Here is a 20,723-nt window from a genome sequence, read left to right as displayed (position 1 = left end):
GGCAGCCCAATTCCAGGTGCACAGTGAAGCTTAAGGCGTGACTACACAGAAACTCCTTTACAAGTACATGTGACCACGAGGGTGGGGTCTAGGCTAAAAGGCCTAGAGTCTGGTGTGGTCTCTGACCATAGCATAGAGGTCAGCAGGCCATAGAGTACTTGTGACACCTCCCCTAAGGCTGGGTGACAGTCCAGGGAGGGAAGAGTCTGGGGTCGTCATTCTGGGGAATTGGAGTGAGGTCTGTCTTGATATCAAAAAGTCACCAGGTCATTATCAAAATTTACTTTCAGCTTTCTGGATGGAATGTAGCTATTTGATGTTTATCTCCTCCACTGAGACGACACCCCTCTGTGATTAACTGTTTCTCCTAGCTCTTCTCTGTGAGTGCAAGGACCTCTGTGCCCCCAACAGGATTCAGTGCCCTCTTCTGGCCTCTGCAGGCATTGCACTCATGTGCACAAACTCCTACACAGACACATATACATAATGAAAAAGAAAATAAAAGAGAAACATTTGTAATTTTAGGGAAACACTTACCAGAGGGCTGGAGAAAGAAAGAAGTGTCAGGAGTATATAGGTATACCCAGCCTTTTGAAATTGAAGCATAAGGTTGTCAGTTATAAAGTTTACACTGTAGAACCCCAATAGAGTAAGAAAAAACAAAAGCAAAACCTTCACCTCATAATGTAATAAGTTTAAGGTTTCTTTTGGGTGGCATTCATAGGTATCCTGGGGAACATGCCACCTAGTGGCCAACAACAAACATACTTTGTAAAATCCCTCCAGTAGGAGTGTGAAATACACAGGAAGAAAGATTTTACTTGTAGAATATGTACCTATATATAATTTTATATATATTTACATTTAAATTTATTAATATATATTAATTGCTATGCATATATGTGTCTTCCTTGTGTGTATGTCTGTACTATGTGCTGTGTAGTGCCTGGTGACCTCAGAGGTCAGAAAAGAGCATTCGGGTTCCTGGAACTGGAGTTACAGGCAGTTGTGAGCTGCCATGTTGGTGCTAGGAATTGAACCAGGACTCTCTGTAAGAGCAGCCAGTGCTCTTAACAGATGAGCCATCTCTCCAGCTCCATTTTAATGAATTTCTTTAAAAAGATTTATTTAAGTAGGGTGTTGTAACACACACCTTTAGTTCCAGCAGAAAGCAGGCAGATGGAGGAGCATCTTTGTGAGTTCTAAGCCAGCAGGGTCTCTACATAGTAAGTTTCAGGTCAGGCAGTTACTCACATGTATGTATGTGCACCACTTGTATGCCTGGTGCCTGAGGAGACCAGAAGAGGGTGCTAGATCTTCCAAAACTGGTATCAGGTGGTTGTGACCCACTGGATGTGGGTACCCAACCTGAGTCCTATGAACGAGCAGGAAGTCATCTCTACAGTCCCCAGGGTTTTAAAGATTAATGCACTTAAAAAAAACAAAGGTAGCTATTTAACCATAGAAAGAAGAATCAACTGAGTTAATTTCTCTGCATCTTGACTTAAAACAATCCCAAATACAGTGTCTTAAACCTCATTCTCTATTTAGCAAAGCTGTCAGTGATAAAAATACTGTCATTCTCTATCAATAGCAATGATCTCAGTAGAAGAATAGACAACCAAGACAGAAGAAACCCAAAATCCCAACTATTGAACACTGAGCAGAAAGGCCACAATGAATAATTCTGAAACTGCCATCGGAACCAAAAGTTAATGTTACCGAGCTTTAATTTTTTTAACACGTATCAAGAACAAATACATTTAAAACAGCTCACAAAACTTCAGGTCACTTCTGAAAACCAACAATAGAGTCCTCTATGCTGGGTCCTTCCTCTGGCGCTGGCTGATTCCCACTGCAAGCAGTTGAAACAGGTGCCGCAGGGCCAGTGAGTTCCTTCTTCTGTTGCCTGTGGTTTCACTTAGAGCAGAGCCTCATCTCCTCGCCCCGCCCCTCCCGCCGGGCCCCGCCCCGAGCCCACCCCCCCGTATCCGCCCTGCCCCGCCCCGAGCCCATCTCCCGTATCCGCCCCGCCCCTCCCGCCCCGAGCCCACCCACCACCGTATCCGCCCCGCCCCTCCCGCCGGGCCCCGCCCCGCCCCTCCCGCCGGGCCCCGCCCCGCCCCGAGTCCACCCACCACCGTATCCGCCCCGCCCCTCCCGCCGGGCCCCGCCCCGAGCGTGACGAGATGGAGAAGGGCGAGTCTGTTGCGCACGCCCCGGTGGCCAGGTCCGGACCCGAAGGAAAGACCTTAGCGCCAAGGAGGCCATGAGGCGCGGCGTTCGGCGGGCGCCTTCCCGGAAGCGGAAGCTTGGGGGGCGGGACAAGGGCCGTCGGGACGCCTCGGCGGTTAATTCTATTTTCCTGACGGCTTCGTTTCCCTACGTCTGGGCGGTTCTGAAGTTGAGAGAAATGGTCAGGTCCGGATCTCGCCCGGGCCAGGTGAGGGCTGCGGACCCGAGGAGTCCACTTTGGGGTGGCGAGGGACTAAAGGGACTTAGGAAGGTGCTAGAAAAAATAAAAACAAAGACTGAGAGTGGTGAGGACGTCGCTAGGTGAATTCATTGTTTTAGGCGTCCCAGTCTAAAAAAAGCGCTGGGTTTGGTGTCAGATCCCAGGTTCGAACTCCAGCTCTTATCACCGGTACAGTGACTTAGTTTTAGTTAATCCTTGCCTCCATATCCAGCTTCTCGGCGCTGCCACCAGTGCTTTAGTGAGCTGATCTCTGTACCAGCCCTACCGTTCTCAAATGCATGACTCTCGATGTACTCTAGTAACTGCCCAAAGTACGACAGGAACCCTATTTCAAAATAAATATTCTTTGGCTTGGAACCGAGCTGTTTTGGATCCTCTTCAGCCCCCGCCCCAGTCCAATCAAATCCAACACAGCTAAACTAGCTTTGGCCCTGCAGTTCCCTGCGTGCTTCCATGCTTTCTCACACTGTGGTAGTTCCACTTTCTGTCTGGCCCTCAGCTCAAGAGCTGTCTCTAGACTCTGTTTAACGCCCTCACACCATTTGTTGGGTGTGCTTTTTCAGGCCACCTTCCATATCTTGTACTAGAATATTCCTTCCCTATCTTGGAGATTTAGAAATCTTGGCATATATGACAGATTGGGGTTTGGTTTTGTTTTCCATCATTTATCAATATACCTATAATGTCTTTCCTACTAATGTGAATTTTGCATGCTTTTTTTCGTGACCTGTCTTGAGACTTCCTTTTTTGAATGGATGCATGTTGCCAATATGTGCATGAATATATGCTCTAATAATCAAATGGAAATTAAAACCATGTGATAGTTTCTAACACAAAATAAGTGTTAATGAGAATGTCGATACTCTTGTATACAATCCTGGTGGGAATATAAACAGTAGAGCTGCTATGAATAAGTGGGTGAAATTTTCTCAGGAAATAAGCCAAGCATGGTGATACACAACTGTAGACCTAGTACCTGGGGACCTGAGGCAGGAGGATCATGAGTTTGAGGCCAGCCTGAATAACAGTGAAAGTTTGTTTCATAAAACCAAATTATTTAAAGTACAGCTGATATGACCCAGCCAGATCCACGACTAGGTATTTATTCAAAAGAATTGAAAGCAAGATTTTGAAGAGTTGTTTGCATTTTCGTTCATTGTCGAATTATTTACAATAGCCAAGCATAAAAGTAACCTAAATATCTACAAGTGAATGGGTAAAGAAGTGAGCGGTTCTCTAACGGAATATTATTCAGCCTTAAGGAAGTTCTGCCGTATGCAATAGCAAATGTGATGTTTGAGACATTCAGAGCGGCAGTGAGCTAGTCCTAGAAGGACAATACCGCATGACTGTACTTTGGTGTGGGACCTGAAGTGGTTCGGTTCAACAGAATATAATGGCGACTGCAGAGGCTGGGCTGGGGAGAAAGTGCGGTTGCTACTCAAGAGGTATAAGTTTTAAATGTATGATAAGAAATCTAGAAATCTCTGCCTGTAGTTAACAAAGGGACACTAGCTCACTCAAGCATGACTGACAGGCCTTGCCCTTCTCTCCTATTCCCTCTGCCTTGCTAAAAACCAGTAGATTACAGTCTTAAAGGTCTATTCCCTTATTTGGCCACTCTCTCCTCTTGAGGCTGACAACCAAGATCCAGCTATCAAACTATTGAAGTCCAGCAATCAAAAGCCCTCTTTGACTGCTCTAATTAGCTTGCCCATTTAAAATTACACACCTCATCCTAATTGGGGGGAGGGGGTTTCCTTATGCCTTCATAAACTGCCCTTTTCCTATGCTCCACATCTGTCACCTCTGTTTAGAGACAGTCCTTTGTCCTCTTGGGATAAATGCTCTGGCCCCCTTTCCCTTGTCCCCTCTCCTTCTCTATCTCCTATCTTTGTTTCTTATTCCCTGTCCTCTGTCCCTCTGGGGCAAATAAATCTCCTTTGTGCTGAGAACTTGGTCTTGGGGGTCCTGAGCTGATACTTTTCCTTTCAGTTGATACTTTATTTTGTTAAGGTAGATGAAGTATTAAATATTTATATAACAGTCTTTATAAAAAAAAAGAAACAGCTCAAAAGATTCTGAGGCTTGGTTAAAAATGATAAAGTAGCCAACTTGGTGGTGCTTCCTCTGATTGACTGGAAAAATTTGACCATCATTTTTTTTGAAAAGAAAGTTTCATAAACTTTATTATTAAAAACCTTTCTCTAATGGAAAATATCACAAAAGAAAATTATTCAGTCTCAAAGTCTATATAACTCAGTGAATTCTGCATAGTTAGAACAACCCTGCTGAAGCTGTGAAGCTTCACATTGTATTTTATACTTTAGCTATCAAATATATTTTTATGTACTTTTCCATCACCAAAAAATGAAAAAGCCATGGCTTTTATAACTGTCCATTATCTGCATTCAGTCCTTCTTCATCCCTAATGTTTATTCCTTCTTGTTTTTTTCACTTTTCATATTGTATCCACCTGTATATTTGTTTACATATGAGCATCAGTGTGAATGATAATGAATCATATTTGGTGTGTTGACTAGATAGGAATCAATGTTTTCACACTAACCAGTTAGCAAGGAAAAAAGAAAGGTCCTGCCCTAGTTCAAATTTATTAGTTGAAATTAGCTAATAAATGTAGAACCAACTGTATAGCAAAATGAATAAATCAACTTTTGATAGATCATTGACTTAACAGGAGTCATAAATGGATGTTCAGACTGCCTAGCGAAAGTCTGACGATATCCACATTGTGTCAGGGTATCTTATAAAACGCTTAATTAGAAGACTAAAAAAATAGTAACCTTAATGATGAAAATCCTGGCAGACACCATCTTAAATTCATTTATATCACCAGTAACAGGACAAACTAATGTCATTTGTCTACTTGTATCGAAAATGACACATCTCTTATAGTGTTCCTGCCAGAAATGGATAGCCTGAGTCTGATCCTGAGGAAACAGTCCATCTAAATGTCCAGGGGGTCATTATGCAATATAACTAGCCTTTACTTTTTAAGTATGTCAAAGCTAGGGAAGATAGTGACAGCTCAAGGAATTTGGATTTTTTTTTTTTTCGAGACAGGGTTTCTCTGTAGCTTTTGGAGCCTGTCCTGGAACTAGCTCTTGTAGACCAGGCTGGTCTCGAACTCACAGAGATCCGCCTGCCTCTGCCTCCCGAGTGCTGGGATTAAAGGCGTGCGCCACCACCGCCCGGCAAGGAATTTGGATTTAAGGAGATTCAAGGACTATAGCAATTTAGTGTGGTCCTGGACTAGGTACGGACTACTCTTTTGAAGGACAGTATCGGGATAAGTGTAATATGAATCAGGTCTATTTAGTTAGATTATAATCCCAAAATTTTGAATTTTTATGGTTATATTAGGGAATTTTGTTCTAAAAAAACATTTAAGAATATTATGATTGTGACTTATTTTGAAGTGGGCAGACAAAAAAATAATGGTCTTTGTTTTGAGACATGATTGTGTCAGGTAAAACATTTTTTGTTTTTGTATGATATTGTAGATTCATGACACTCCATCAGATTCCAAAGCATCTCAGAAAATGTAACTCTAACCAATCCAGTTTTGTAAAAAATGTATTCTCAATAATATTGGAAGGGGCAAAAAATACATAATGTGTGCCAGAGAGAGAGAGAGAGAGAGAGAGAGAGAGAGAGAGAGAGAGAGAGAGAGAGAGAGAGAGAGAGAGTTTCCAAATAGAGAACAGTAAGCAACTCAGGAAGTTTGGTAGTTACTCTCTAAAGTATGAAATATGTAAATATGCAAAGACTTAAGTGGATGCCAACACTGAATGGATCTAGGAGTAGAATGAGAAGAGGATTATGGGCTTTGGTGTCTTAAAATTTTGTTTTGAGTGGAGATGCTATTATCAGATACAAAGTTAAGATATAAGGGTATATATGATAGAAAGGGTATATATGATTGCCCTGCTCTGCAAGTAAGTCTCTCTAATCTGCTTCCCCAGATACTCAGTTTTCCTCCCTGAAGACATCCTTCTTACACAGCTTCCAAGGTGCTGAGTGCATGTAAAAGCAATGAACATCTTTTCTTTAGAAAAGCTATATTAGTAAAATGCAGACATAAAATTGTTATTTGAGTTTAAAAAGAATAAGAGAAGCAGATCTAGATAAAAGCAGGATTTGTTTTTTTCTTTTTTGTTGTTGAGGCAGGGTTTCTGTATGACCATCCATACATGGTTGTCCTGGAACTTGCTTTGTAGACCAGGTTGGCCTTGAACTCAGAGACCCTCCTGTCTCAGCTTCCTGAACGCTGGAATTAAAGGCGTGCACCACCACTGCCCAGCAAGGAAGTTTTTAATGTGCTAGTTTTGTCGCACCATCTAAGAAGTTAGAAGACAGAGCCAGAATTCTGAAGAAAGCTTTTACTTTGTAGTGCATGTGGATGGGTGTAATCACCTCTGCATATGCGTGGGGAGGTCAGATCAGTTTTCTAACACACTTCACTTTATTTTTTGAGACAGGATCTCTGACTGAACCTGGAGCTCTCCACTGTTTTGGTTTGACTGGCTGGCCAGTGGTCCCCCAAGAATCCAGGGGTCCACTCCCCACTCCATTGCTAGGGTGATGGACAGGGACCCTAAAGCCTGACTTTTATGTAGATGCTGGGGGTCTGACCTCAGTTCGTCATGCTTGAGCTGCAGTCAGCAGCTTTGTCTCCCTGGCTTTGTTGTGCTGGACGAGCGCGCTTCCTCTAAAGTGCCTTCCTTACCCCTTTGTCCTCTATTTGGATTACATTATCAGAGAACTTGGAGACTTTAGAACATGCTCAAGGAAAGAGTATAGTCCTAATATAGTAGTAATAGGTCCTTTTGACTTAAAAATAATTTGAGTTTTCTTTGCAGACGTAAGAAGTAGACTAAAGGAACAAATGTGTGTGCTGCTTTCCTCACATTGCTTATAGAACAGATTTATTGCATAAAAGCTAAATTACAATTGTGCAGTTTTAAGATATTTCCCATTTATAAAGAGTAAGTGGCATGCTACCTACATGAAATGGAATAGTCAACCTCATAAAAGAAAGGAAGTTTTGGTTTATGCTGCAGTATGGATTAAGGTTAAAGATACTCTGCTAGTCACAGAAGGACAGATATTCCATTTAGAAGTGGTTTCTAAAGCCAAATGTTTTAGAGAGTAGAAAAGTGGTTGCCAGGCAGTGGAGACTATGATTCAATTTTTCTTTGTGGAAAAAAAAATATTTCAGGAATGTTAGGATGCCAACCTAATAGAACAATAATTATATATCTATTGTAATATAATTTATTATGTCATAGGTGATATCTTCAGGAAGGTACCCGGGATCTAAGGTAACACATGGAAAGAAAGGGTGAGTACTTGTCAAAGTTTCTAAGTTCAGGAAACACTTAGGTACATCTTCATTCAGGTCTTAGGGCTTGACTGTATTTGCCAACCCCAGGAAAATAAGTGGGCTGTGCCTCTACGAGTAGTTAGTTGTTATGCAAATTATAAATCATTAGTGAGTAAGTCCAATTCACTAATAATACGTCGGTGTCACACTGAGAAGAAAAGCACCAAGAGTGAGTCCAGATTTGAATTCTCTACATCAAATTCCCTGTCTTCCATCCTCTGTTTTATGAATCTGAATCTCTGCCTGCCTAAAGGCTGTCTTGTGAATGTGTCCCTGTGTCTGTATGTGTCTGTCTGTTTTATGTGTCTGTGTATAAAAACAGAGGATTTTGCTCTGAATTTCTTGAACAGTACAGAAAGCGTCACATGGGGGAAGGAGTAGGATACTTTATGGAAATCTTTAGCAGAGTTTTACAAGGGCTTTTGTCACTCCAACTGACCAGACAACATTGTTATCAGCCAGCATCCATAATAGTTGCTTCCAGCCTTTACGTGGTGGATTTTAGAAAGTTGCTTTCCACTTGTGTTTTGGGTTTTCAGCAAATGATACACACGGGCACGGGTCAGGGGCATGGAAGAGGGCATAAGATTGCAGCTGTATATTCGCTTAGGTTGTAAAAGTTGATTACAGGGAAATCCACGGCAGTTAGTTTGGGTGCTTCTCTTAAAGGCAGGTTAGAAAAAGGTCTACACACACAGTAGGAGAGCAGTCTTAGTCTTACGTGACCTCAAGGTATATTATTCACTCTGGCTGTGAGATCCAGCAAAAGTTCCAGTCTTTTAGAACAGAAGAGATGTTCTCAGAATATTGCATCACCACGTGGGTCATACCAACTTGACTGAGCGATTTTAGTGTCTAGTAGTCCTCATAATATCCACAGTGTGTTCATTTCATGTGTGGTTAGATGAACTTTATTCTTCAATCTTTACTGGAAAGGAAGTGATTAATTACATATTTTGGGTTATCTACTTTGTTTTCTAGGACACACCCAAGGAAAGTAGCACATTTTAATGCAGATTCTGCCTGTCCTGTTTATTCTGATTCGGAAAGTCAGGTAATGGATACAATAAGCCAAGTGAATGGATACAATATGCTATTTTAATTAGTCCTCAAGTAAAAGCTAAGAAGTGGGACTGCATACAGTCCAAAGGTAAAGTGTGGTTTGCACCAAGGAAATATGTTGGCTGTTGAAAAATGTATTTGAGCCAGGCAGTGGTGGTACACACCTTTAATCCCAGTGCTTGGGAGGCAGAAGCAGATAGATCTTGGCCTGGTCTATAGACTGAGTTCTAGGACAGCCAGGGCTACACAAAGAAGCCCTGCCTTGAAAGACCAAAAAAGAAAAAGAGATGCATTTGAAGTGGCGGGATGTAATTTATCTCTAAGCGACCCTCTTCTTCCAGACGGAGACTGTGCAGGGACTTGATGGCTGTGCTTCTTTGCTGCGTGACATTTTGAAAAATGAAGATTCAGGTTTTATTTTTTAAAGTTCTTTGCTTATCACCTTTTATCAATGAACTTGTTCTTCTTAATGTTTACAGAAGTTTGTTTTTTTATTATTAACAGGCTCGGAAATAGTATATTCGGAAAACAGGTGCAATGCCAGACCTTTAGGAGGCAAAACTTGCAGAGCTAAAAAGAAAGGACCTGGAAAACATGCTCCTTCCGTGGTTCGCAAAGAGATATGTAAGCATTTCCCCCATATTTACTTAAAGGTTGTGCGTCTGAGAGTGAGTGTGTTTGTGTTTATTTAGAATGTGTGTGTGTAGAGTATGTTTGTGTGTGTGCATATGTGTGTGTCTATGTAGAGTGTGTGTGTGTGTGTGTGTGTGTGCGCACGCGCAATGCCAGGCATCTCCCTCAGTTAATCTCCACTGTTGCAACAAGGTCTCTTTCCTGAACCTGAAGCTTACTGGTTCTGCTAGAGGGTTGACCAGCAAGCTAGGGATCCGTCTGTCTCTGCCTCTCCAGCACTGGGAGTGCAGGCACCACTGTGCTCAACTTTTCACACGACTGCTGGGATTTGATCTCATACCCTCATTCTTGGGCAGCACGCACTTTATTGACTGAAATATCTCTCCAGCTCTTAAAGATAACAATTCTGGGATTTTGATAAATTATCAGGCTGATACAGATGTCTTTTTTATTTTATTTAGTTTAAGTGTGTACTTGTTTTCTATAGTCAGCTCTTCATTGCCAGATAGTCACTCTGTTAGCTGTCACTTTCTTCAGAGCAGGGGATGAGGTTCTTTTCTGGGTGTGCAGTATAGAAATTTCTAACTTAATGATGTTAGGAAGTGTACAGTCAGCTTTGTTTACACTGCCATTGTTTGTTTGCTTGATTGTTTGAAACACGATCTCACTGTGTAGCCCTTGGCTGGCCTGGAACTCATTATGTAGATCAGATTGGCCTAAACTCGTAGAGATCTGCCTGCCTCTTCCTCCCTAGTACTATGATTCAAAGTGTGTGTCACTATGCCTGGCATATTCTTTGTTTTCATAGCTAATCACAAACTGGTTGCATTTGGGGTATATACTTACATATATTTTAAAATGAACTTGTGAGCATACAATTTAAGTTAGTTAAAGAATAAACTTGTTGAACTGTGCAGTTAGGACAAAACGCCTGCCAGTGATGGACATTGAATGTGTCCAGAGACATGGTAGTTCATACTTTCATGGCTATCCTTGCTGAAGTGTAGTGACTGAGGAAATATTTTAAAATACGAACCTTTTGAGAATATTGTCTTTTAAAGACCTGTAGCACAAAACAGTTGACACAGTCTACATTATGAAGTCCATTCTTAAGTTAACATGGAATTATACATACTTATGAGGTACAGTCAAATGTTTCTACACATGTATACAGTGCAGAGTAATCAAATCATATTACAATGGGAATTGTGGGTGGAATCAGCTAGTCCTATTCTTCAAGTGGTCAAAATGTCATTCAGTACATAAGTGCATGCTTACATTTAGCACAAGGAGAAAAATTTAAAAAAGCATGTAAGACAGTCTCCCTAGATATTAAGAGATAAGATGTAAGCAAAAAGCCTAGAAAATGGAAGTGGAAGGACTGAACATTGTCATCCCATCTGATCATCAGTTAAGAGTGAAAGCCAGAAAAACAGCTTTCAGGTTTTCATTTTGGAGACCTATCACCGTATATTGTGTTTCCCTACACTGTGAATAGGGTAGGCACTAGCCAACATGTGCCTACTGACCCCCTGAAATTGACTGATACAACCAGTGGGCTGAGTGTGCGTGTGTGTGTGTGTGTGTGTGTGTGTGTGTGTGCACACATGATTACTGTGGCTGTGCACCCATGTGCATACACATGGCATCTGTCTTTCCTTATTCACCCCCGCCCCCCACTGAACCTGCAGCTTGTAGGTTTGAGTAATCTGGCTGGCAGTGACCTTCGTGGTTCTCTCTGTCCCTGCCTCCCTAGGCGTGGGTTAAAGGCCATGCTGTCAGCTCTCTGGGATCCAGACTCAGGCTCTTGTGTTTGAGCAGCAGGCACTTCACTGACTGAGCTACCATTGCAACCCCTAGGCTGGAATTTTAATAAATTTGAAAACTGATATTGATGCAATTATAAAACTAAGAATTTTGGAATAATTTGCATGTGTAAGTCTACTCTTTTAACTATAAATTATATTCAGTCTAAATGGAGATGAAATATCTCTGATTAGCATCTAGTTTAAGGTATGCTTTGTGTAAAATATATGCTGAATTTTGAAGATTGAATACAGAAAGTATTTTGTTCTGGGCATTACACACTGAAATGTTAGTATTCTTGCTACATTTCCTTATTTATTTTTATGGTGTTGAGGGTCAAACCCAAGGCCTTCTACGTGCTAGTCAAGAGCTATACTATTGAGTTGCAACCCCAGCTCTGGCTACATTTAAGTAACACATGGAAAGTAAGTCATCCTTTTAACTACATTGTAGTGTGACTACTTAAAATTTTAAATTACATATATTGCTTATATTTTGTTTCTGTTGGACAGTCTTAACTAGGTCAGTACCATATAGCCAGTTGTGTTTTTAGAAACAATATTTAGGTTTATTTTGTAACTAAAGTTTTGTTGGAGTCTGCTGTTCATATATTCTCCATGGCTGTGCTTGTGCTGCCCTGGTGGCACTGAGTAGCTGCAACAGAGACTTTTATCTCAGTAAGCCTTTAATGTTGACTCTGGCCTTTTAAGAAGGAAGCTTGTGTGGAGTTTGTTAATTTGAGTGAGCGGTGACATCTGCTGGCAGAGACAGGGCAGTATGTGTAGCTCAGGTGACCGAGACTACAGAGAGAAGGTGGAGGAGAACTAACGGCTGGAGGACTTGGGCCCGTGAGCATGAAATCAGAACTCCTCAGGTTAGACAGTTCTTAAGGAACCAAAGGAAGTCTAAAAAGAGAGGCCTGGGACTCTAAAGGAGAGGACAAGGCTGTGTGCTCTGTGGTTGTGTACAAAAATCTCCTGTGTTTCACCTTAGACTTCAAAGTGAAAGTATTTTTAGAGGATATTTCCTATTTTGTTTATTATAAAATTGTATTTTCAATAAAAACTGGTACTTTATAGGAAATTATTAGCTAATTTTGTTGTGGCTCATCTGGTAGAGAAGATCCATTATTGCTTTGGATATTTTGTTTGTTTGGTTGGTTGGTTAATTTCGGTTTTTTGACACAGGCTTTCTCTATAGTTTTGGAGTCTGTCCTGGAACTAGCTCTTGTAGACCAGGCTGGCCTTGAACTCATAGAGATCCGGCTGCTTCTGCCTCTGAGTGCTAGGATTAAAGGTATGTGCCATCACCGCCCAGCTTATTGCTCTGGATTTAAATTGTCTCAGAGGGATCATGTTTGGAAGTATATCTTAAGATAGCAAGACTGATTTATTAACACAAAATATTTACTTATCTGGCCAGTTTGAAACTATTTGATGATATGACATGTTGAGTTTTTACTATGTACCACATATTGTTCTTATGGGTTGCCAAATTTATTTATAGCCCAAGTGTCTTGAGGTTGGTGATTTTATTTGCATTTTACTCTGTGTTTAATAACAGTGAGATTACATTAAAGTAGAAAAAGACAAGTACAGTATTATTGGTTCACTTTAACTGAGAGGGCTCCTTCAGATAAGGAGTAACCAGACAGTCGGGTTTTTATGATGTGTGACCAGCTTTGGGGACGGAATGAAAGAATAACAGGGAAATTGAAGGAGTAAGTAGGGAACCTTGATGTGAGGTGGTGATTGACGACATTAAGCAAATTCCTTTTCTACTCTCAAAATTATAGACTATACCAACCTTTCCTAGGGTTTCCATCTAGTGAGGAAACATTCAGGAGGTGAGGAGACTAGTGATTATCCTGTCCTCACACGAAAGAAGAGATGGGGCTCAGCTCTTGAGTGCGTGTGCGCGTGAGAGAGGCTGCTGTCACATGTCCCGTCACCCCTCATCTTGCTAATCTATTTGGTAGCTCTGGGGCTTGAACCCGGGGCTACATGCATGAAGCACAGGTTTTCTTCATTCCCTCCCATCTTATTTGTTGAGGCAGTTTTTTCACTAAACCTAGAGTTTGTTCCTCTAGCTGGACTGACCAGCTGACCAGCGAGCTCTGGGGATCCTCTTGTCTCTTACTCCCCAGCACTGGGGTCACTGATGCCTGTGGCTATGCCTGGCTTTTTAAGTGGCTGCTTGAGTGGCAAGCACTTTACCCACTTAGCTGTCTCCCCAGGCCCCAGGCTCTGTCTTATCTGAGAATTCCACCAGGCTTCTAGAGTGCAGTTTGAAGAGTTCACAATCACCTCCTAGTAGGGTTTCCCCAAAATGAACCTTTTGGGTTCTCCACACCCCAGTAATGCCTAACAGAATTTAAAGATTCACTTTCTAAACATCGAACTTCTCTCATTGTTAAACAGCATATCGTGTTGTTTGGTTATAGAAGAGACTCTAAATCCAAATCCATCAGTCAATGTTTCAACTCCCTTCTTTAGATTTCTCCAGTTTTCTTGGATGTTGCCCCACAAGATTCCATTTGGTTAGGAGCTTTCCCATAACTGTTTCAGTGTGACAGTGACTGTGAGCCTTGTGTTCCTGAGGGTTGGATTAGAGCAAACAACATCTTCTTTCCATCTCTAGAAAATTATCTTTGTCTCCCTGTGAATCTTACATAACATGTTCCTCCATGTTCAGGCATTGCATGCAGCTGTCCTCTCTAGCAGTCCATGCAGTCTTCATAACAGTACTGGTTTTGAAGACTCGCCACTGTGATAGTCTCCTGCATAGCAGGCAAGAGACAGAATTTGGGCTTCTTCCCAGGAAAGATGGGGACAGGGCCTGCAAAAACTGCACCTGCCTTCTGTGGCGCTTGGGTCTGTGAGGTGACTTTCCATGCAGATGCAGCAGGCATTCTTTCTGAATTTATTTTTGTAAGGACTTTGTCATCCCTCCTATGCTTTCTATTGTGGTATACTATTTGTGTTTTAATAAATAAAGCGGCCTGAAGATCAGAGTGTAAAGCAGCCACACTAGTCAGCCATACATGCCAGGGAGTGGTAACATACACCTTGAATCCCAGGACTCGGGAGATAGAGACAGACAGATTTTTGTGAGTTCAAGGCCACCCTGGTCTACACAAGATTGAATCTGTCTAAAAGAGAAACAGAGCTCACACAAAGGTGATCCGAGTACTTGGGATCATACAATCCCAGCACTGTGGAGGTGGAGACAGGAGCTGTATGACTGGATGGAGAGAGGAATATAAAAGGGAAGAGTCAGGAACTCAGTGGAGTGTGGAGTCAGGTTGTTGGAGAGTATTGCAGGATTGCCTTTTCAGTCTGAAGATTTGGTAGAGGCACAAGGTCTTTCTAGTGGCTGGCTGTTTTGCTTTTCTTATCTTCAAGTTGAACCCCAATATCTGTCTCTGAGCTTTTATTATTTGTGCTACAGAATATTATTCCTGCAGAAGTAACAATATTATGTCAGAATAGGAGTCAGGCCTCAAAGTCTTCAGCAACCCTAAACCCACTCTGCTTTGAAGAAACTGTATTCTTTTAGTCATTTTTAAAAACCATTCTTTTTAACCTATTTTCTAATAAGAATGAGGAGGTAAAGAAAGGTTAGGCATATCCTCAAGGGTACTCAGCTAGTAAGTGAACATTTTAGTATGTGTCCTTTAGTAGCCATTAATGCTTGTGTGTTGGAAGTGGAATTGTGTCATAGCTTGTATGTAACTTTTGTAGGTGCCATTCCAAGCTATTTTTCAAAGTCTATTTTGTATCTATATGCTCATTTCTGTTAATGCTATTTAGCAAACATTAGGGGAGGGGGGGTCTTGTTAGACAGGGAAATAGAATTTAGACTTTCTTTTGGTGACCCAGCCACAGAAGAAGCAAGATATGACTGCCTTACTGAATAAGGTACTGAGCCACATGGCTAAAATAGACAAGAATAATGGGCTAATATAAGTTAAAAGAGTTAATAAGAAGTCTGAGCTACTAGGCCAATCAGTTTATAACTAATGTAGACCACTGTGTGATTTCTTTGGGACTTAACAACTGCGGGAACTGGGCAGGACAGAAACCTCAGGTAACAGAATGGTGCCTACATGGGCAACTGCATCCACATAAAGCTTGACAGAACTTGGAAAGTAATTCTAGACAAAAAAGAATAGAGTTAAACATGGGTTATTGATAGCAGCACTTTCTTGGGTGGGCTCTGTTTGCTAGAGGCAAGCACTCTCACTTAAGAGAGGCTTCCTGACTCAGCATTAGCTGCAAAACCTTGCAGCTCTTTTAAGAGGTCCTGTCATAAAACACTTATACAAAGCTGACTGCATGCTTTTTGGTGGTGGCAGGGACCTTGAAATGCCATAGAGTTGTGGCAATAAACACGGCTACAGCCAGTACCTCTGCCATGAGGCTGAAATCTTATAAAGCCAAGGAATGGGCTGGATCCAGCCACCAATGCCACAGCTTTAATCTTGGCCATATTGTTTAGCAAATTAAAGACTCATGTGGTCAGAAAAAGAGAGATACAGTAAAGATAATTTCAGAAGAAAAAGCCTCTAAACAGTTTACAGTGTATTTAAAAATATATGTAGGCTTGGGAGAAAAGAAAAAAGGTTAAAGTCCTTAAAAGAAAAAAAGAAAGTAGTTGGGTGTTTAATCCCAGCACTTGGGAGGCAGAGGCAGGAGGCTCTCTGTGAGTTCAAGGACAGCCTGGTCTACAGAGTGAGTTCTAGGACAAAGATACATAGAGAAACCCTGTCTCAAAAAGCCAAAAATTAAAAATAAAAAAATCTAGATTTCTTTTATACTGGTTGTAGGACATTGCTGTGTCAAGGTCTTTTTCATTCTTTAGCTTATTAATACTAGGCGTGTGCTTTGCACATACACTAGAGAAGGCTTTAATAATGAAGTGCAAAACAGCCCTGCCTAGAGAAGCTAGAGTTTAGTCAGAGGGCAAAGATAATAAAACATAAGTAACATAGACCAATATATGTATCGTCTTATGATCTAAGTAGACACTGTGCTCTGAGATGGTGAAGAATAGGCATCACTAGACTCATATGAGGAACACTTATGTGAGCCTTGGTGAAGGGATTGGAAGAGATAGTTCGTCACAAGCAATGTTATAGCAGGCAGGCCAGGCTTCCTGGGTTCTCTGCTACCCTAGTGATGATCATTCGAGTTGTGGTTCCAAGAGATCTGGGAAGTAGGTGCTGGTCAGACTTTGGGAAACATTAAGTACTAGGTGAAGATTGAATTTATGCATTTTGATTATCTACTATTATTACCGGTTGGCCTTCTATGAAAACATAGAAAGTTATACAATGTCCTGCCTTTCTTATTCTGTTTTCCACTGAGAAGAACTGGACAAGGGACCGGGTGCAAGAAGCTTACTGAGCGTTCGTGATAATACCCGTAACAGGTGTTGAAACTAAAGGGAGAGCTTTCAAGTAGCCTTGAATGGAGAGTTTAAGACTTGGGATGGTTTTCTTCAGGGAGTTGAGTAAAGCCCTTCTATAAAACATATGATCAGTTGAACTACATCTGAGTCTTTTCCCACCTAAGATACTAGAGTAAAAGTTGTTTAAGACGCGTATTTAGAACTTACTTCCTTTCTCCACATTAGTGTCTTCAGAAAGTAAGAAATGGATATCTAGTGAAGCTTCGACTGGAAGTGAGAGAGACACACCAGACACAGCACAGCACTGGTCACTACGAGACCATTATAGAATGTACTCACCGATAATATACCAAGCCCTCTGTGAGCATGTGCAGACTCAAATGTCACTGATGAATACCTTGGCTTCAAAAGATGGCCCCAGCAGAATGCCTACTGCGTGTCATACTGTGTCTGGTTTAGGTTAGTATGATATTTGAATATTGAATGTAAGCTGCGATTAAATTACTTTGTTGTTATATAAGCACTATAAAATGTGAATGATACGTATACTTTTTTTTTTCACTTCTTTTAGAATCTCGGGCAATACCAAATTCTGGTTATGGCTGTTATACTTCCACTTCAGTCTGGTCACCTCAGCAGCTGTCCTGCCCTCTAATGGTTCACTCGGTAGGTATAGTTTGTATACTAAACAAGAAACAACTTAGTTATAGAAATTGTCATCTTAGCAATGGAATATTGAATTAACCGATCCAATGTACTAGGATGTAAAACCAATTTTGTGTATTTTTTGTATTAGAAAAGTTTTACCTGTTAAGAACATAGGTATTATTAAGAAGCAGTCCTGAGGAAAGAAACCAAGCATACCCAGTACCCAAGCACAGCCAACACCTGATGATGCGTGTCTTTACTCATTTAATTCTGTGTCTTATTTTCTGTTCAAGTGATTTTCTTTTTAAAATATATGCTATAGTTTTATACAGTTATATGCTGCTTTTTTTCACTTAATACATTGTTAGTATGACTGTGTTCTCTCTCTCTCTCTCTCTCTCTCTCTCTCTCTCTCTCTCTCTCTCTCTTGTTTATTTGGTTTTTTGAGACAGGGTTTCTCTGAGAAACTGCCTTGGCTCTCCTGGAACTCACATTGTAGACCAGGCTGGCCTCGAACTCCCAGAGACCTGCTTTTGCCTCCCAAGTGCTGGGATTAAAGGTGTGCATCATGAGACCTAGTTGATGACTTTTTATTACCATATACCTTTTATATAGTTGAAGCTGTGTTTTGTGGGTATTTTTCTCATAAGACAAATGTCTTTGAGCTAAGTTGTATAATAAAATCACTAGTCTCTGATTTGATATTGAACCAACAGCTAGTTTTATTATTTTAACATGTTCATATACATTCTATATACACACATGCATTTTTATTTCTGTGGTACTAAAAATTGAGCCCAGCACCTTACACATGCTGGAAAAGCACACTACCACTGAGCTACATCCCTAACTGAATAGATCTTCCTTAAAGTTCTGTATATGTGGTTTTTAATAAAATAATCATTTTATTTTTATTTTTTTTTTTTTGTGGAGATTTTGCCTGTATGTATGTCCGTGCACCACATGCATGATGGCATTGGGTCCCCTGGAACTGAAGTTAAAAAAGATTGTGAGCAGCCACGTGGATTCTGGGAGCTGAACCAGGTTCTCTGCAACAGTGGCAGTTCTCTACAGATGTGCTGTCTTTCCAGTCTCTTAGCTTGCTTCTTGTAATGTTTCTCAAAGTGAAAATATTTGTTTCAGTCCAAATGTGGGCTAGTGTTTTGATGCCTTTAAAGCATGTATGGTATTTGTAAACAATCTATTTTCATCATGATCTTATAATATTCTCATGTTGCAGAGTGAGCTACTTAAGCTCTGAAAAACTAGTCTTTGTTGTGTAGTGGAGAAATCCAGCTTGCTTGTAAGCTGAACCAATCACAAAATTGGTTTTTAATGGTAGAAAATTATTTTCTAATATTACTGGTTTGTGTTTTTAATTGTCTACTAGTGATTGTTCATACTTTTGAAGGCTTTTGTTTTTCCTGCTTAGGGAGTTCAGACTGATGACGATAACCATCTTGCATTGCAAGATCAAGCAAGCTCTGTGAACTGCCCTGATGTTCCCAGGAATTCCTCTAGTGTTCTTCCTGGAATTCCTTGTGGCCTTCCCCACACTGACAAAGCAGCTCTTCCTACGCCTCAGCAGCCGACTCTTGCTAATTTGTCGTGGATGCTGCCACAACAAAGAGCTCCTAAGGAAGCAGACCTACGAAAGTGTTTCCAAACACATGTGTCTCTGTTTCCAGCTCAGGGAAGAGACGTTCCCTCGGACAGTCAGGCACACCAAAGCCCCACTCAGTTACAGCCAGCCTCCTTGGCCACTAATGAAGAAAAATGTGCCAGAGAACAAATTGGAGAGACCACAAACGAAGGAAAGTATTTAAGCATACATGTGCAAGATGCAAAAATAGCCAAGAATGTGCAGCAGGCAGAAAACGTGAGCCAAACTGCTGAAAAAGTCAGAATTGCCAAGTGCTTGTTGGGAGAGCTCAAGGCCCTGGTCGCAGAACAAGGTACATGAGTGTTTCAAACTTTCTGTAATGTGGTATAATGCTTAATAGCAGTGCTGAGTCTTCTAGCTGTCATTCCAGTGACAGTGATTGCTAAGGAGTGTCTGGTGTTTTCACAGAACTGTGTCTTAACCCAGTAAGGAAAAGAGTTCTGTTTGTTGTCTTACATTTTAAGGCTTTTGTTTGTTTCCTGAGACAGGGTCTCATGTATTCTAAGATGGCTTCCAGCTTGTGTAGCTGAGGGTGATGCTGGTCTTCCTCCACTGCCTGTGTGTTGGGGTTCCTGGCACTTGACATGTATTGAGAAATATCAAACACTTCCAAGTGTGTATTCATTCTGCTTGATGCAAACAGACTTGAAAAGATCCAGTACTGAGAATCCATAGAAAGAAAATTATAGTAGTTAGATGACTATTTTTTGGTTTAACAAAGATCCAAATTTCCTTCCATTATTTTATAACTGACTGTTGAATTGTTCAACAGATTTCACTTTGCCTAGTAACCCATGCCACTTACTGGCCTTTTAGTTTGTGTTTAGTATTTTTCTCTTAAACCAATAAAATGTTTTTGAGCCAAGTTGGTGATTTTTCATTATGTATGTATTTTTCTGAAGTAGTGGCTTTTTCTTGGAATGAATTGCAAATATCAGAGCTATGAGTACAAAGCGCAGTAATTGATTGTGAAGCTAACAGAATAGCTGCCATTTATACAGGCTGACATACATACAGAACTCTAAAGTCCTTGTGAACAACAGCACAGTTAAGGTATAGGTTAAGTGTGCTAAAATTGTTACATTTCCAGAGCTTCAAATTAGACAGGGTTGTTTTTTTGTTTTTGAAATAAGAACTAACTGTATAGCTCTGGCTGGCCCGGAACTTGCTGTGTAGACCCAGACTGGACCTACAGAAACCTAACTGCCTCCGCCTCCCAAGTACTGGACTAAAGGTGTGCACCACCACTCTTCTCATCTTTAACCAAATGTTCAGTCATGCTCGCAACAGTGTAGGACAGCACCAGTGTTAGGGGTCTAGAATACTCACCAGGGCCCAACACTGTGCTCTTTCACTTGGGCGGCCTCACCCGAGTCTCACAGCAGAAATGGTCTCCACTCTCGGGAAGGAAATGACTTTTGGATAACAGTATCTCATTCTGATCTCCGTCAGCCAATAACAGACTGCTTTTTTAGTTCCATTTAACTATGAAGAAATTTAGACTTCAAGAGTAAAGTAATTGAAATGTTGGCCAGAGTATATAATAAATAAAAAGAGGAGGAAAGACTAAAATCAAGAGATCTGATATGCAGTATGGTCACTGACTATACTAAATA

General features: G+C 41.0%; 1 protein-coding gene across 3 annotated transcripts in view; it reads left to right on the top strand.

Moving 5' to 3' along the window:
* The first annotated feature begins 2,291 nt into the window (after positions 1-2,291).
* The window catches only part of Ccdc14 (coiled-coil domain containing 14), a 37,667-nt gene continuing 19,235 nt past the window's right edge, over positions 2,292-20,723 (top strand). For 2 of the 3 annotated variants that reach the window (XR_005287240.1, XM_038346511.1), the window contains exons 1-8: positions 2,292-2,443; positions 7,789-7,841; positions 8,865-8,937; positions 9,287-9,356; positions 9,450-9,569; positions 17,022-17,255; positions 17,368-17,462; positions 18,877-19,399. Coding sequence is in view for 2 of the 3 variants with exons in the window: in XM_038346511.1 (XP_038202439.1) it covers positions 2,414-2,443; positions 7,789-7,841; positions 8,865-8,937; positions 9,287-9,356; positions 9,450-9,569; positions 17,022-17,255; positions 17,368-17,462; positions 18,877-19,399 (1,198 nt within the window). In the remaining variant the exon portion in view is untranslated. Of the gene's footprint in view, positions 2,444-7,788; positions 7,842-8,864; positions 8,938-9,286; positions 9,357-9,449; positions 9,570-12,181; positions 12,259-17,021; positions 17,256-17,367; positions 17,463-18,876; positions 19,400-20,723 lie in introns of those variants that run through there. The other variant, XM_038346512.1, reaches the window with a different exon arrangement.

The sequence above is a fragment of the Arvicola amphibius genome, chromosome 10 (assembly GCF_903992535.2).
Source record: "Arvicola amphibius chromosome 10, mArvAmp1.2, whole genome shotgun sequence".
Taxonomy (NCBI): Eukaryota; Metazoa; Chordata; class Mammalia; order Rodentia; family Cricetidae; genus Arvicola; species Arvicola amphibius.
The sequence above is the reverse complement of the archived record's forward strand: the minus strand, read 5'-3'. Positions and strand labels throughout refer to the sequence as shown.